General features: G+C 38.1%; 1 protein-coding gene across 2 annotated transcripts in view; it reads right to left on the reverse strand.

Moving 5' to 3' along the window:
* Nucleotides 1-1,056: 1,056 nt before the first annotated feature.
* The window catches only part of PKIA (cAMP-dependent protein kinase inhibitor alpha), a 41,755-nt gene continuing 26,487 nt past the window's right edge, over nt 1,057-16,324 (reverse strand). For both annotated transcript variants that reach the window (XM_054277718.1, XM_054277796.1), the window contains exons 2-3: nt 6,557-6,734; nt 1,057-1,777 (exon numbers count right to left, since the gene is read on the reverse strand). In XM_054277718.1, the coding sequence (XP_054133693.1) occupies nt 1,698-1,777; nt 6,557-6,707 (231 nt within the window). In that variant the 5' untranslated portion in view covers nt 6,708-6,734 and the 3' untranslated portion in view covers nt 1,057-1,697. The remainder of the gene's footprint in view (nt 1,778-6,556; nt 6,735-16,324) is intronic.

Genomic DNA, 16,324 nt, shown 5'->3' on the forward strand with positions numbered 1-16,324 from the left:
ACATTAAAAAGTGCATAACATTTGAAACCAACAACACAAAAATATATATAATATATATATACTATATATAAAGTGACATCACCTCCTATTAATAAAAGAAAACAAATCTTCTGACCTTGTGATTGGTGCTTGTGTGATTGCCATGGTTTACTATCAGTCACTCTCTTCACTCACCTTAGTCACACAGAGGTGTGGCTGCCCCATTTTGCAGCATTCAGCCTCATGAATGGCCTTGTCTATTGGGGCAGGACAAGGGGGAAAAACAAATCAATCAGCAATAGCTACTGCAGAACAGGTTATTAATCTGTAGGTATTTTAAGTGATGTCCTGGATGGACAAGCTATCCTGGTATTTTGATGAAGGCCCAGTTTGGACTGCCATTTTGGAATAGATGAAATGGGAAAAAATCTAGTCTTTGGGTGCTAGATGCCAAGTCTCTCACCTCCCTTTCCAACTCCAAGCCACAAGGCTACTGTAGCAGATTCTAGCACTTGGCTGTTCAGGTGCATCAGTAGCAGGCTACTGGCTGTGCAAACCCAACAGCCTGATCAACTGAGGCAAAGGCAAGGAATAGTAAAAATTCAACCCCTTGCTGGATCCAGCCCGGGAGCCACTCATTGGACTACACTGCATTCTAAAATTCCTTTCAGAATACATACTTGGCAATAACCTATGCCAGTTATTTTCCCATGTGTAAACAAGGCCTATCTTTTACAATGTGAATCAGGAAAACCTCTAGCACCATGGAATTAGTTTGAATTTTAACCCATATAAGGTTATAAATGTATTCTTAAAACTACCATAACAATAAAATACTTGGAATAACATTTTAAAAAAATATCTCAGAGAAAGATTAAGAAATTGGGACCAAAATTAGAAAAATGGGGAAAAATAACATAAAAGATTCAATTTGAGTCTCTGATATGCAACTAACTACAGGCGAGTGGCAAAACTGTACCAAGGACACAACACACGCTCAAGTATTCACATTAACAAATCGTTTTGAAGGCTCATCTAGTGACAAATTCGAGTGTTGCTGAGTCATTCAGGTCAATTTAGCAGTTGATGTTTAGATCTATCATGTGCACATCACCACCTTATGCAAAAAACCAGCCCTTTCAAAACGCGTGGTAGAAAAATTCACAGTAACAGAAATATTCTTCATAAGCAGTTGAGAAGGGGCAGTGTGGAGCATCTAAGTTGTACAATACAAAAACCATTGTAAATAACAGAGCTGTAAAACAGATGCAAAGGTCTAAAAACAGTGCTTTCTTTACAGTTCTTATAATGGGCAAACACTTTGGCCAGAGAATTTTAAACTCTGAGGATCACACAAGCCTTTGCTTAAGATACACAATTAGATCCTCTGATGCTTCAAAGGCCATTTGCTACAAGATTTACCTGTTCTACTTTCTAAAAGTGTTCCCATCGAGTAGTCATTATGAAGGGATCCATCTGATGACACTATCCCAAAAAATCAATACATGTTCAACCATTGCTAATGACAGAGGTAGAGAAAATTCTGTCTTCTGTCACAGCTTGTACCCAGATTTTTAGCATTGTGTTGAGTGGGTTCCAGCAGTGAAGACACATGCACTTTCTTTTCTACCAGCTTGCTCATGGAAACGAATTTGTTCCAGCACACTCCTGTAGCCTGAAAACATCCAGCAGCTGCTCCACTCGGTCAAAGTTGGATGTCAGCTTTCTTGCTTTGCTGCCTCCCCTTGGGCCTCCCCAGTTTGCTCACTTGGATTTCGCTGTGCATCTCCTTCTCCTTCTACAAAACAGGAAAAAAAGATGAGTAATCCACCCTAAAATAAAGAGAACCCTGATTGTTCATCCATCAGCTTGAAAAAAAAAGTAAAAAGAAATTGAAACTGAAATATGAAACTCCTCACTACTAAGATAGCTATACTTTGTTTTAGGAAATGTCTCTTGACATGCAAATTACTAGCTGCAATCACAAGTATCACTAAATAAATACCAAATGTAGCTTAAAATTAATGACTTTAACAAAAACAGTAGAGTATTTTTGAAAATTTCTTCATTATGATGCTATAACAGTGTAAGAGAAAAAACCTCATTGCACCAATCTGAACAGATACTGCTACAAAGAGATGCAATTTCAATAAAAACAAGAGTTTGTTAAAGCTGCTTTAGTTCTATGCATCCATTTTCAGCATCATGTCCATGGTGTTCAGTCCAGCTGTCTCACTACAAACCACAGAATGACCTGAGGAACAGCTCACACCCTACAGAGGCACAGTGAGCGGGCAACTCACAGTCTGTCTAAAGAAGGCCAAGAAAAGCATTGTTCCATGATTTTACTATCTATATGCAAAGTATTGTATTTTACATAACAGGTTCAGGCAACAGGAAAGTGAGTGCAAGTGAGACACAAGTCCCTGAACATTGGACTGATCAGCCATAGATACACAACAATGAATAATGTTAAGACATACATGTCTCATGTATGTTGCAAGGATTCTGAGTAATTTCTACTGAAATGGCGTGATAAGGGAAGAAAATTCCATGGCTAGGCTTTAAGGAGGTTTAGATAGATGTAGCAGTGCCTCTTAATTTTAATCTATAGATCTTTAGAATGAAGATAGGGTTCTCAGTGCAGATATTTCTTGTTTCCTTCTTTCAGATCACATGGTGCATCTCCAGATTTATTTCTGTTTATAGAAATAAGCATCATAAACGCCTTCTCTTTTCTGTGTAGAAGAAAGGGCACACTGGTAGGGGAAAAAAGTTCTTTGCCTTGCAAAGAACATTGCAAACAGCTTAGACATGACAGCTGTGTTTTGTGCATGCACTGAGTAGGCAGGAAAATGCCACAAAAGATACTGTGAACTATCACATTCAACCTGATAAAAAGTTGCATGGAAAGTCGATTACCTATTAAACAGTGAGGTTTGTTCAGTTCATTATGGGTTGAGTAGTAAATAGACAATTGTCTTACAAGGCACTTTCCCAGAAAACTCTTTTTCACTTTCACCTCTCAAATTAGAAAGGATTCCATCAGGATGGATCCACATGTGATTATTTATTATTAGACAAAAATCCCTTTTGCCCCAGTTGTCTAAACACTTTCTAAAAACCTCCTACATTTGTTCTAATACTGCAGAAGATGCGATGAGTGTCATTTCAGGGGGTCATTTCTTTTCTGCCTGCTCTGCCCTCCATTTATTCTGACTACTACTACGTGGGCAAGCCAAACTTTTGTGGTGGTAATCTTATTAACAAAAAGAATAGGAAAAATGTCCCACTGAAGAGCAAAAAACACTCTTGCAAGGTATTTGTGTTTAAAAGAAAAATCACTCTTGGACAAAAAGCCCAAACATTGTTAAACACAGAGCACAGAGACCCAGGGAAAGAGCACTAAGGTTCTAATATACCACTTCTTGAAAGATTCTTCTCAACTCGCTGAAAAAACTCATTCATCTAAACCCATTTAATCTATAATACACTATCTCAGTACCAGCTTTTTCTTTCTACTGGCAGAGCTCTCCTACCAAAGGCTTTAAAATATATTTACAGAGATAAATTTGCTTTTAAGTTCTGAGAATCCCAAAACTACTAAGCACATGGCTGTTCTTCCTTTAAAACCTGATGGTTAGAAACTCTCAAGAGCAAGACTGTAATTTTTACACAGCATTTTGAAACCATCAGGCAGTATTAAAAAAAGAAACAAAACTAAATAATACAATACTCTGAGTCACAATACAGTTGTGTGAGTAGGTCAGCTGGCTAGAATAACCAGTCTTGCTAATGTACAGCTTTTAACTCAATTTTCTTCCTGTAACATTACTGACTCTACAGTGTCTATCACTATTCCCTCTGCTTACACCCAAAACATTTCTACCATCGACTAAAATCAATTACTTTCACTCACTAATTTCTACAGCCAGTTCTTCATTCGGGTTATGTAGGTGTTTAACACCCTATTACCCCCATTATTTGTAGATGCTTGGACCACTACAATTTTTACAAGGAAATGTCGTTTTCTGTGTTCTATAGCACCTATAAAAGCAGCAGTTTGTTTTAGACATTAGATCTGCAGAGACTTGTCATTCTTCATTGTACTTTTACCTCACTACTTCATTTAGCTACAACCTGCAAGACCAAGTTTCTTGGATTGTACTGGTTACCTTGAGAGTGTTGAGCAGGAGAGCTACCTGCTGATTTCTGTGCTAAATATGTTTCTTTTGCTTCTGAACTTATGAGTTCTATCTGTCAGATGTACATAGTGTTGCTTTTACCTAATTTATATAAAACATGTTGACACAAACCTTGGAACCTGTATTTTAGTGTTTGGTAAATATATCCATTCCATAGATAATAACAGGTTGTTAGCTTGCTATGGACAAAGAAAACTGGGACAGTTGTTTTGAAGGGAGAGTGCCATACAGTAATTATACTTATTATACATAATTATGCAGTAAACTCTTGATTATCTGTAGTTGGCTCATTGATGAGGGGATTAACCAACACTCACCTCAGGTATCAGCTACTGAGTAACAGAAAAATACATTGTCTTTGAACAAGTCTAGTGCTGTTAAAAGCTGTTCTGGTTTTTTACAGGAGACTTATCTGCAGGCTTTCCATAGTGAATGTACTAAATATGCCTGGGTAGTTTAATTTACATATGTTTTATAACTACCTTTTTTTTCCTTTAACATCTGCATTATCCTACTCTGCCATTACTCCATGCAGCTGAAAGCAAACACATTTGCAGTTTTGCAAGAAAATGCATGCAGCTGTAAGAGGAATAAAAGGAAGGAATCGAAACTTGATGTCTATATTTATATAATTAAGATGTACTTAGCATAAACTGTTTGACATGCACCTTGAAAGAAATAAGATATAGCCCCCAAATGTGTTTTCTTCTTAATCCTGTCAGATGTGATGCACATATGCATCCTACAAGTATTAATATATTCTGAACTGGGATTTTAAATGCAAAATATTTTTTAGCCTCTCTTGATTTGGAATGACATGAAGTGATAATACTCACATGAATACTAGGTAAGACAATGCCTTTTTCCAGTAATTTTTGGAGGCTTTTACTTGGCCCCTAGTTGTACTAATAATGCAGAATTTAAATGTGTTTTCATTTTATCTAATGGAAATTGAATAACCTTCTGAAGAAGTATGCAGATGTTTCTACTATCTAAGGTAATTTTATGAACAGCTCTGTATGTTTTTCTGTATTGATTAAGTTACCTGGGCTTCAAAAGGGATCATCAAGAAGAACTAGAGAGACTCTTGAAAACACATTTCTGGCTTATAAGAACTCCACTGTTTAACTTAAAAATAGGGACTGTTTTTATTTTCTAAATGGACAAGATCAAAGAAGATTTTGATAAGTGTAAATTAGAGACTGAATGTTGGCATTGTGCCATTCAAATAGCATCTACTTTTTATTTTTCCAATATTTTACACCTGTCCCCACTAAAATAAAATGACACACCTACACACATAAAGCCTTTTTTGAACAGAAATAAACTAAAGGCCCTGCCCAGCTAGAATTGCAGGCATATAGAATCTCTAGGTCGCAAACTGGCAAAAGGAATGACTTAGGATGTACATGAGTCCAGAAGCCAAAAAAAAAAAAAGCCCTCCTTCAAAACAGCACTACAACCACCTCAACACCATGGTGCCCACATGTGACTGTCCTGTGAAGAGACTCCCTCTCAAAACTCATCTTGATCTCTGAGAAAAGTATGTGCACAAACAGGGCAGCTGCTTACCAACAGTTTCTACTTTGCTGCATTTATTATCTTCTGCTAATATTAAAATAAGTAAAACCATGCCTTCCCTAGCATCTGAAAAGGGCTTTCTAATACCCGTAAGATCTATTCATTAGCTGCTACTCATCTAACATAAAAATAAATACCCAGTCATACTACTATTTTTATTTCATGTAAGGTCCACTCTCCCTCCCTCCTCTCAACTGAATATGCAGAAGCTTTTAAAAATGTTGGTAATATTAAAGATTTAGGATTGCATTACTGCTTGTCATCTTAAGAGAAGGACAAGCATCAGCAGAAAAGAGAAAGAGACAATTTACTCAGAAACAAAGATCCAGGTAAAACAAACACTAATGCATTCCTATTGCTCTGTCCTTTGGCAGCTAAAAAAAAGTTTATTTCACAACAACCTTTCAGCAGACATATGGTTTTTCTTACAGGCCTCAAGTCAGATAGATACACAAAAGGATATTATGCAGACTTGGGTTTTAATAAAAACTTCCCTATTTTCTTCCTTATACTCTAATTTTTATAAAATTTATCCTGATTTGGACCCTGCCACTAGACACTCACTGCAGAAGAACTTTTTTTTATTCAGGAATGTGTTGTACTTGCAAATAACCACCCTTTCCATTATGAAGTCAGTGATTCTTATTGCAGGCAACCCATGTTTATTAGAAAAAAAATAAATTTCTTCTGCTAAGGAACAAGGGAATAATGTGGGCACATAAACCATGCTTTGTGTACTAGTTCTCATTTTAGTTTTAAATAAATACAATAAAATCCCAGAATATACTTACCTGTTTTGTTTATATCAAGCTCTGATAACTTTAAGGCTAGTTCACTAGAGTTCCCACCCGGAGAGGACACAAGGATGTCATGTAATGCATTTCTTCTACCTGTTCTTCCTGAAGCAATAAAGTCTGCATATGTAGATTCCACATCAGTCATTGCTAACAAATATCCACATAGCAGTACCTGGATGGCAGGAAAAAAAGAAAAACAAGAATCACCACGTAGACCACCAGAAAACCAGATGACTTCATGGATTAGGAACAGAAGTTCCCATTACAGGGTAGATTGACACATCTTCTTTTAGACTTTGAGACTGGTTAGCCAGACTCAAAATTTGGAGAAATTAGAGAAGAAACTGAGTAGAAAGTAAAAACACTGCGTGTATTTTATGCCAGCTGTATTCAACAGTATTTTAACCAACTTCATTTTCCATGCTTCATAAAGTGATAGTGAGTACTTTATAAAAGCAATGACCTCAGCAACATAATTTCTTTACAGAGTTGTCTTTGCTTTTAATATTAGCTGAGATGTAGGAGGTAGGCAGGGGGTGGAACAAAGTTCTTTTCTACAAAAAGCAGAGTGTAACGAGTAAGAAAGTACAAATTGATAATGCTTTTGTGAGCAGAATCCTGTGCTCATACACAAGACACTGTTTTGTTTTGTATATTTTCTTTCCCGTTGGTATTAGTTTTGACATTGTATAAAGACCTTTTCAGACTCAACTAATTTTGGTGTGGTAGGTTCCCTGATGCAAATGTGTTACCATAATGCTCCTGAAATGAGGGGAGATGTGCTACCAGAGCAAGCAGAATAGCTTAACTAGACTGTAGAGGTTTGAAAGCAGTGCTCTGTAAGCTAGGTATAATCTCAGAACTTCTTTTCATTAGAAAATAATTATTTCTTGTGTCATTATGGAATAAAGTGATGATGTGCATTAATGCAAGATCTGACAAAGACACAGGAAATACAATATGCTATTTCAATCTCGGGAACAGAAAGAACTGCCTCTCTGCTGCAATATATGCTACAGATCTAAGCTAGCAGAATTTTATTTTCTTAATTTATAAAATGTTAAAGAGTATGGGGAGGAGCACTTTCTCTCACTGATCACATTGCTTTTACTGTAGTTTAATGTGTACGTGTCTAGGGTTTCCTGCAAAATGCTAGGCAACCATGCTTTCCCTCATGTTTTATGTTTCCATGTCATAGGGGAATCAGGGAAGCTGTCTGCTAGAGGAGTACTTAAGAGAAGAAACACTGCAGAACTACTCAACCAAAGCAGCTCTCCCACAGTTGTATGCCTCCTTCATTTTAAGCAGAATTTCTCTGGTTCTGCACACTGCAGACAGAGGATATGGCCATGCAGGCAGCAACTCACAGCTGCCTACAGCAAGAGGCTTTAGCTGTTATTACTAAAGTGGCCAAAACTTCATATTGGCATAGAATGGATAAATCTTTCTAATCAGTTCCTACTGCAGGTGCTGGACACTGAAGCAGCTCTTGAAGTCATCACAAACATTAACAGCAGCTAAAGGTTCAGCTTTCTCTCTTCAAATAAACAAAAAAAGCCCTCATTTTTTATAAACACTTTTTATTTTAAAAATAGATACAAAAAAGACAACAGCCAATCCTCTTCCACCCTCACCTCTGAATAACTTTACAAACCCTGTTCACTCCTCATCTTCATTCCATTCCTCACCTCCCCAGATTCAGTCAGCTGTATGAGGGTGTATGTATGATGTGTGTGAGAAGCCAAGAAAAGAGCTCTACACCATATTTTATTTAGTCTAAATATAACTACATCAAGTATCATTGCAAGACTGACTGGCTTGGAAAGAAGTTCACTGCTATCAAGCTTTGGTGTCCCAAGCCAAACACTGAATGGCTGACAGGCTAATTTTACTCTTAGGATCAACCACTATGATACAGGAAACCGCTTTAAAAAACCAAACCAACAAAGAAATAAAAACTCCAATCAAATCAACAACAACAACAAAAAAAAAAACAAAACAACTCACAAAACCTAACACCACCACCTAGGGAGGGAAAAGAGGTCAGCATTGACTGAAAGCCTGCCTGACACACATAAATCGTGCAGTGCCTTTGTTTAATAACAAAAGCTTGCATGAGAATGAGACCCCATGCATTTCTTCCTCTGAACTGCCCTCCTATTTAAACACTGCAAGAATATTGAAGCAAGTGAGAAGTCTACCATTTGTTCTTTGCCCAAGGTGCAGACACTGCAATGCGAAATACATCAACCATGTAGTAATGCAGCATGTAATTTGCAAAGGTTCAGGGAAACAATGAGGACAGTTTCTATAAGAAAACAGCACAAGTTTTCAGACTTAGCTGACCCATTCACTGAATAGCATTCACCAAAATCAGAGACTAAAAGATTTTAAACAGAAATCCCTTATATTTGTGCATCCTTTTTATTGCAACTGGCTTGTAGAAAAAGAAGTGCAAACCATGAAGCAATCAACAGTATTACAGGCTTGGATTTCATATCAGTGTAGGACCTGTCCAAAGTCACCGTAGCTATCACCCCCGTGAAGACATTAATTTATTTTTAGTATAGAAAAAAACACCACAGAGTTGTTTTCTTCATTGAAAGGTGCATATGGAGTGCATCAGGCCGAGAATAACTAGAGAAGACCATTACTGAGGTGGAACAAGCTGCAGGGCTGTAAGACTTGCAAAATAATCCAGGTTGTACTCCATGAGAAATTCCCTGGATGTACAAACTGCACTCCACTCCACAGAATATGCTTCTGTGAGATAATACTTCTCTTGAAACATTCCATAAAAATGGATAATACCAAGGGAAATCCCAAGCTTATTTAGTTTTAAAACAAGCTATATTTATTTAGCTACAAAACAAGCTATAAAGGCATGGAAAAATGTGCTTGTAGAGAACTTTTTAAATGTTCATTTTCTGTATGCTCAATATGGTATTACTAACAACATTCTGATAAAAAAATAATGTTATCAAACACACATTTATGACACTTCCAAATTTTCCTGTCTGTGTCTCCTCCTAAATAACAAATACCATTCTGTTTTGTATTGGCATTATCTTGAGACATTACTGCATAAATATGGAACTACAATGATATCACTCAAGAGCTCCTCTTCCAATGAATGGCTCAGTGCCCAGCAGTTTGTACTTATTCACTGAACCAGTCATTAAGGAATTAACATTCACTTCAAAACAATCTTTTTTCCCCCTGCAGTCTCTGTGCCAGGAGTGGAATTTGCTAATAACTGTGAAATATAATTTGAATTTCCTAAATAATTGCATAAACAGGTACTCCTGCATTAAAGATTGTGGTCACAGTTCTGCTAGTTCTAAGAATTTTAATTTTTCAAAAAGTTGTGAAACCAGTACTCTGCTATGTGAAATTAAACTGAAACAAGAGGGCTGCAAACCTCACTGTTTCTGCCAACTGAGCCAGCAAACAGAAGAAAGAAGGTCTGGGAGAATAAGGATTAATGAAACCTGCTGTTGCAAGATTGGATTCCTTGGTAACTGATAAGATACTATCCCTTCAGAAATCCCCCCCAGCTGTGATTTACCTTTCCTCCCATGTAGAGTCACTATGCCTGATATGGGTTAGAGTTTGCATCACAGCCCAGGGGATTTTCATACAGCATTTTTTATTTCCTCAGATTCTCAATTTCATAAACATCAGACTTTTTTCTCTTTCCCTTCCCAGCCCCTTCCTCACAAAAAGTTGTGCTGAAAATTATTTACTTAAGAAATTACAGAGGATGAGAATGGTAGAGTTGTTACCTTGGATTTTAGCCAGTCTATCAAGACATGCCTGTATTGTTAATGAATATTCTATACTGAACATAAGGGGTAGAGTAAGTATCCAAGGAATGCAGAAGGAGAAAAGAAGGGTGCCAAGGAAAGTACAACAAGGCCAAGTGCTTAATTTGCACCAGAACAACTCCATGCAATGCTACAGGCTGGAGGAAAAGTGGCTGGGAAGCTGCTCAGTGGAAAAGGACCAGGAGATGAGTGCCCAGGTGGCCAAGAAGGCCAATGGCCATCCACCCCTCTGTCAGAAACAGTGTGGCCAGCAGGAGCAGGGCAGTCACTGTCACCCTGTACTCAGCACTGGTACAGAGTCTGCACCCAAACCCTGTGCTCAGCTCTGGGTCCCTCACAGCAAGGACACTGAGGTGCTGCAGAGTGTCCAGAGAAGGGCAACAGAGCTGGGGCTGAGTCTGGAGCACAAGTCCTGTGAGGAGTGGCTGAGGGAGCTGGCGGTGCTTAGCCTGGAGAAAAGGAGGCTCAGGGGGGATTTTATCACTCCAAACTGCCTGAAAGGAGGATGTACCCAGGCAGGGGTCTGTGTCTTCTCCCAAGAAATAAGGGACAGGATGAGAGGAAATGGTCTCAACTTGCAACAGGGACAGTTTAGATCGGATATTAGGAATACTTTTTTCACTAAAAGGGTGGTCAGGCATTGGAACAGGCTGTCCAGGGAAGTGGTCAATCACCATCCCTGGAAAAGTTCAAAAGATGTGTAGACATGTCACTTAGGGACATGCCTTAGTGGTGAACACAGTGATGTTTGGTGAATGGTTGGACTTGATCTTAGAGGCCTTTTCCAATCTTAATGATTCTATGATGAGAACATTATAATTTAACAGGTACAGAAAGGATCAGTATTTGTGTTTTCAGAAATTTACCAAAATACTCCTTTAACTCCACAATCCAATTTATGTCAAATTTTCCATTTCCACCCTATATAAAGCAAATGTTGTCCCACAAGTCTCAGAAGATAACAGTCAAATCTCTGTAATTGAAAAAATAAAATCTTTAAAAGTTACTGATGAGTTCACAAATGTAATCCAAATTTGACTGTGTTCTATAATCATTCAGTGAAACCCAGTAATACACAGTGCCACTGCTCTCAGGGGTTTGGGAGGAAAAGTACAGAAATTATACCAGCATGAATTGAAAATCAGTGTCTCTACTGCTTATGGGCTAGAGGTACCCAGGGCTGTTGAACTTAAGTCTGTTTAAGGGACTAGATACCTAAAAGAAGCCCAAGTCAATGTGAAGTACCTGTGCTAATTGGTTTCGTTATTATTTCAAAAGGAAGACAGAACAAGAGCAGACATACATACAGCTTGTCTATGAATTTGGCACATGCTGCTGGCAAGCACCAGAGAGCTGCCATTTTCTTGGCAAAGCTGCAGTGTAAGGCTAAGAGGTAAAATCCTTCAATGTATGCTCCCGCTCTTTCTCCATCTATGCTTAATGGCAGCATCAAATAAAAGATTTTCAAATAAAACTCTCCCAGGCTTTGGCTGCTAAATGTTGTATCACGATCAGCACATTATTTAAATGTAATTATCTATATTCAGCTTTCACAAGGGAACAAAAAAAAAGAAAAAAAAAAGGAGAATTTGTCATTTAATAGCATGTCTGATTTAGAGAAGATGTATAATTATGCTTTTAAAATAAATTTTGGTTCCAAATCTAGCCTAAGAGACAGGGCTACAGGGCTCTTTCCAGTGAGGATACAGACCTATTCCACAGCAATCTGTAGCTAGATGTCTACCTTATGCACGGTCTTCTAAGCTGAAAGCAAAATCAGAGGAAGAATTTAACAAAAGCATTTTTCTTCCACAGAGATTCTATCTATTGTGTTACACAATAATGTGATTTTGCACAGACAGATGAACAGAGAAATATAATTAACTCTTGAAAGCAAATGAAAGAAAATATTAATAACAATGCAACATATAAAGCTGGGCAGTATTTCAATCTGCACTTTGAAAATCACTCCTGTAGTTTTTTTCTGTCTGATATTTCTGAAGTGACCAGCTCCTTGAAACAGTAATGGAGAACAGGTCACTTGCATTTGATAATTAGCATACTTTTAGGGTGGACATTCTATACATAGCCATCCTAGTACTACTAAGATCATAATAGAAATTAACAGGCAATTCAACTGGTTAAACACTAAACAGAATGAAGAAAATCAACACCTGAGATTTTATTCAGAAAAAAAAGCCAAACTTGTTTAAACCTGCATAAAAAAGCACTATGAAGTGAGATATCCTTCAGCTCACAACCCATACAGGCAGATTATTCACAAAGACAGTTTATAGGTTCTCCTTTTATATTATCTAAATTGCAGTTTTCCTAAAGAGATCTACAGAACTAAAAGCCAAATAGTTACAGTTCTTACCATGTCCTTGCCCAAGCAAATTTCACTGTGCCCAAGACCATAAGAATTTGGTCTATCATCCACCACTTTTCTGAGGTCACAGATTTAGTTTTAGCTTCCAGTTTTCCATGAAACTGGGCAATGGAATAGCAGCAGCAAATTGAAAAAAAAAAAAAAAAAGGCAAACATAACCAATAAAGCAATACTACAGGGACCTTGGTTCTCTGGAAAGATGCAGTGCAGATATCATTGATGGTTTGGGGAGTAATTAAAAACTAACAACAAATGTTTTGATATTTTTAAATTAACACCCTATGGAACAAACTAATCACAGCATTTAAATATCTACATAGGGACACTACGTTAGGGAGCAGAAGAGGGTGACCTAGAATCCACCATCACTGTTCACTGCCTAACCTAAAGAACACGAATGGCAGGCAATGTGTTTGTGAGAAAAGGCGTCCACTGCTGTGTGACTCTTTACTTGCAGCTTGTGAATGAACCTCTTGGCTTGTGAAGGGAAGGAGCAAGTTAAAGAACTACTTTTCAGGACACTCTGATACTCTCTACGAACAGAAAAAAGCATTGCAAGCACCTTATAATCACAGAGATAAAGGTCTCAAGCCAGGTGAGAGCATTTCAGCTCCTCACATGACACACACCTGGCAGCCCTGCTGAGCATTCACACATCCATCTGAGCTGAAAGGAGGTTCATGTTTTAAGGTTCTGGCAGGATGAGGCCAGGTATGCAGCACCTTAGAATGCTATGGTGCTTTGAACCAAGGAACACAGGCAGAAGAACACTACATTGAACAAATACAGTGTTTGTTCAAAAGGACTAGTTTCAGCCTTTGGAGAAAGCCTGTGTATTGGGGTCTTTATATGGCAATTCAGAAGCACTTAACAGTTGGATGAAATAATAATTTTTGTCATGAAGACTACGACACAAAAATCACCCCTCAACAATAAAAAATGGCTCTTCCTCAACTGCTGGGTTACTGGAAAAGACCAGTCTACTGAGAATCCATTAACTGACTGGCAGCTTGGAAACACTCTGTGCAGAAAAGACAAGAATTGCTGTAGAAATGTGAAATTGATGTCTGCTCAGGATCAGGATGTTTAGTAGGGGGGATGGGGATTAGGGGGGAGGGAAATTTGTGTGGGCTTTGCTCATGAAGCTCCTAACCTTGCCTTTAATTCAGGATTCGTGCTGTAATCAAGTTTATTCTTTCAGACACTTCTGTCAGTAGTGCCAGCATCCACAGCCAGTGATTTAAAGGTATTGATCAACACAGGTCTCATTAGGTGAGACTTTGTTCCTTAGAGAACTTGATATAAGCACTGCAGTGACTATTTTTATCTCCTTCAGCCACTGCTACATAACACAGGCTGCATACAGCTTCACAGGGGATAAAACTCCCAAAACATTGAACAGTCATCATCAGTAACCTGCAAATATTTTGGGCCAAACTGCTGTGAGCCACTGTCTTCCTTACAGACAACTTTCCACTTAAAAAACCAAAAATACAGGTTTAGCAAACTTTTAACTGAAGCTCTGATAGCAAAATAATTCTGTGAATTACCCACAGACAGGTATGAGCCTTCCAATCAATGGCATATAGTCAGTGATGTGGAAGACACTAAGAAAAAGGGTTTTCTAAGGAACACATTTACATTTTTTGGCAGAAGTTTAATGCTGTGGAAGGGGCTAAGAATGAGATTTTTAGACCATGAGAACTGCATTTGTTCAGCCTTGAGGAAAGAAGGTTTTAGGGGGCACCTTATGACCATCTTTCAACATCTAAGGGGTGGCCAGAAACAAAACGAAGACTCCCTTTTTACAAGTCACATGGTAAAAATGAAGGGTGATGAGTACAAGTTACTACTGGAGAGATTCCAGTTGGACACAAGAGGAACATTATTCACAATCAGAACACACTCATCCACTGGCAGTGGTGCATTCCCTAGTATTCTACACCTATAAGATTCAGCTGAACAGGGGGCTGGGCCATCTTGTCTACAGACGCTTTTGCCAAGAGAGGTTGGACTAGAAGATCCTTGAAGTCCCCTTCAAACCTGGTATCATGATTCTATGAATCCTAACTCTAGATGCCCTAAAAGGATTCTGGTCCACTGAATTTTTTAATTCAGCATCCATAAAATGCTTATCCATGTAAGATCTATTTCCCTCACTATCTCTTTTTTTTTAACTTTGCAGTTATATGTTTTGTTAGATATTACTTAACTAGTACTATGGCTTTTGAGGTCAAAACAATAACACCAACATGACCTCCCCCCCCCAAAAAACCCTCAAAAAAACCCCAAAACAAAATCCAAACAAATAAAAGGAAAAGCCTTCATTCTCATTAAAAAAAGCAAAAAACAAAAACAAAAAAAACCCTAAAAAATCCACACAACCAAAAAATCCAATGAACAAACAAGAAGTGGCATAAAGACTGTATGCAGTACATTGTGGTGAACTTTTCCATTTAAATGGGAACCAGCTCTGTTTTCCAAAAAATAGTTCCATAGCACAAGGCAGCCTCCATTTCTTATAAGGGCTCAAATACTCAGATGAACTATAGATTGGAATGGCTGAACATTCCTTAGTAATTCATTACAGTTGTTGCAATTCCTAACAGCAAACCATGAAACTAACATGAAGATTCATGCTCCTTTGTCACAAGCCAAGAAATGTAGCCCATTTCTTCTACATTAACCTATGCCCAGTCTGGTAAAATACTTTGCTATGCAAAATACAGCTGTGTTATGCAAATTGTAAGAGCTTGCTCTTCATTGTTTTAAAATGTCAGTAAAGGTAATGGCTAGCAAGAAGATATTAATGAGCACTGCCAGGACTTATCTATGCATGTGCTGGGCTAGGGGAATATGATGGCATTTTAAGAACACAATATGGATGTGAAAGAATCAGATTTCAGGTGGGGAGGCAGCATCCAGAAAAGGTAGTCTGTCTGCAGAACAAGACCAGAAATAAAGAAAAAAGCATATGGAGATGGGGAGGAAGCAGCAATTGCCTGAGATAATTAGAGTTCAGTTAGAAAAACCAGTTTACAACCAAAAAGGAAGACTGTGATGGACTCTTCCAGCTGCTCTACCACACAGCTCCCAGTGGGATAACTTGACTCAAGGACTTGACATAGCCACTGATGTGAGTGCAGGGCTTGGCTCCCCCATTGCAATGGGTCGCTCCCATCCCCAAGTTAGCTGAAGTTTGCATTTTGTGATGCTCAGCATTCTGTCAATTTGACTGATATGTTTACAGCATCTACAACAGCTGTCTGCAGGTAACAAAGCCTTTGAGAGGGAAAGCATGCAGTTAGAACAGCAAGAAGAAAATGTCTAGATAACAATATCATGACAGCATTTATAACTTAGCATTTATAACAGGAGGATGCTCCAGCATTTTCATAAGGTTCCTTCCACATCTATTTGCTAGGATTCTTCAATCTTTTAGTACAATGTGTAGTCCGGCCATCAAATATTCAAGCTAAATGCTCTACAGTCAAGCTGTCCTTTAACTCTTCCTTATTATTAAAACAAACAGCTGTCCCCCCTCCA

Source organism: Melozone crissalis, unplaced genomic scaffold (assembly GCF_028551555.1).
Source record: "Melozone crissalis strain CALT ecotype California unplaced genomic scaffold, PUWL_Pcris_2 ptg000002l_1, whole genome shotgun sequence".
Lineage (NCBI taxonomy): Eukaryota > Metazoa > Chordata > Aves > Passeriformes > Passerellidae > Melozone > Melozone crissalis.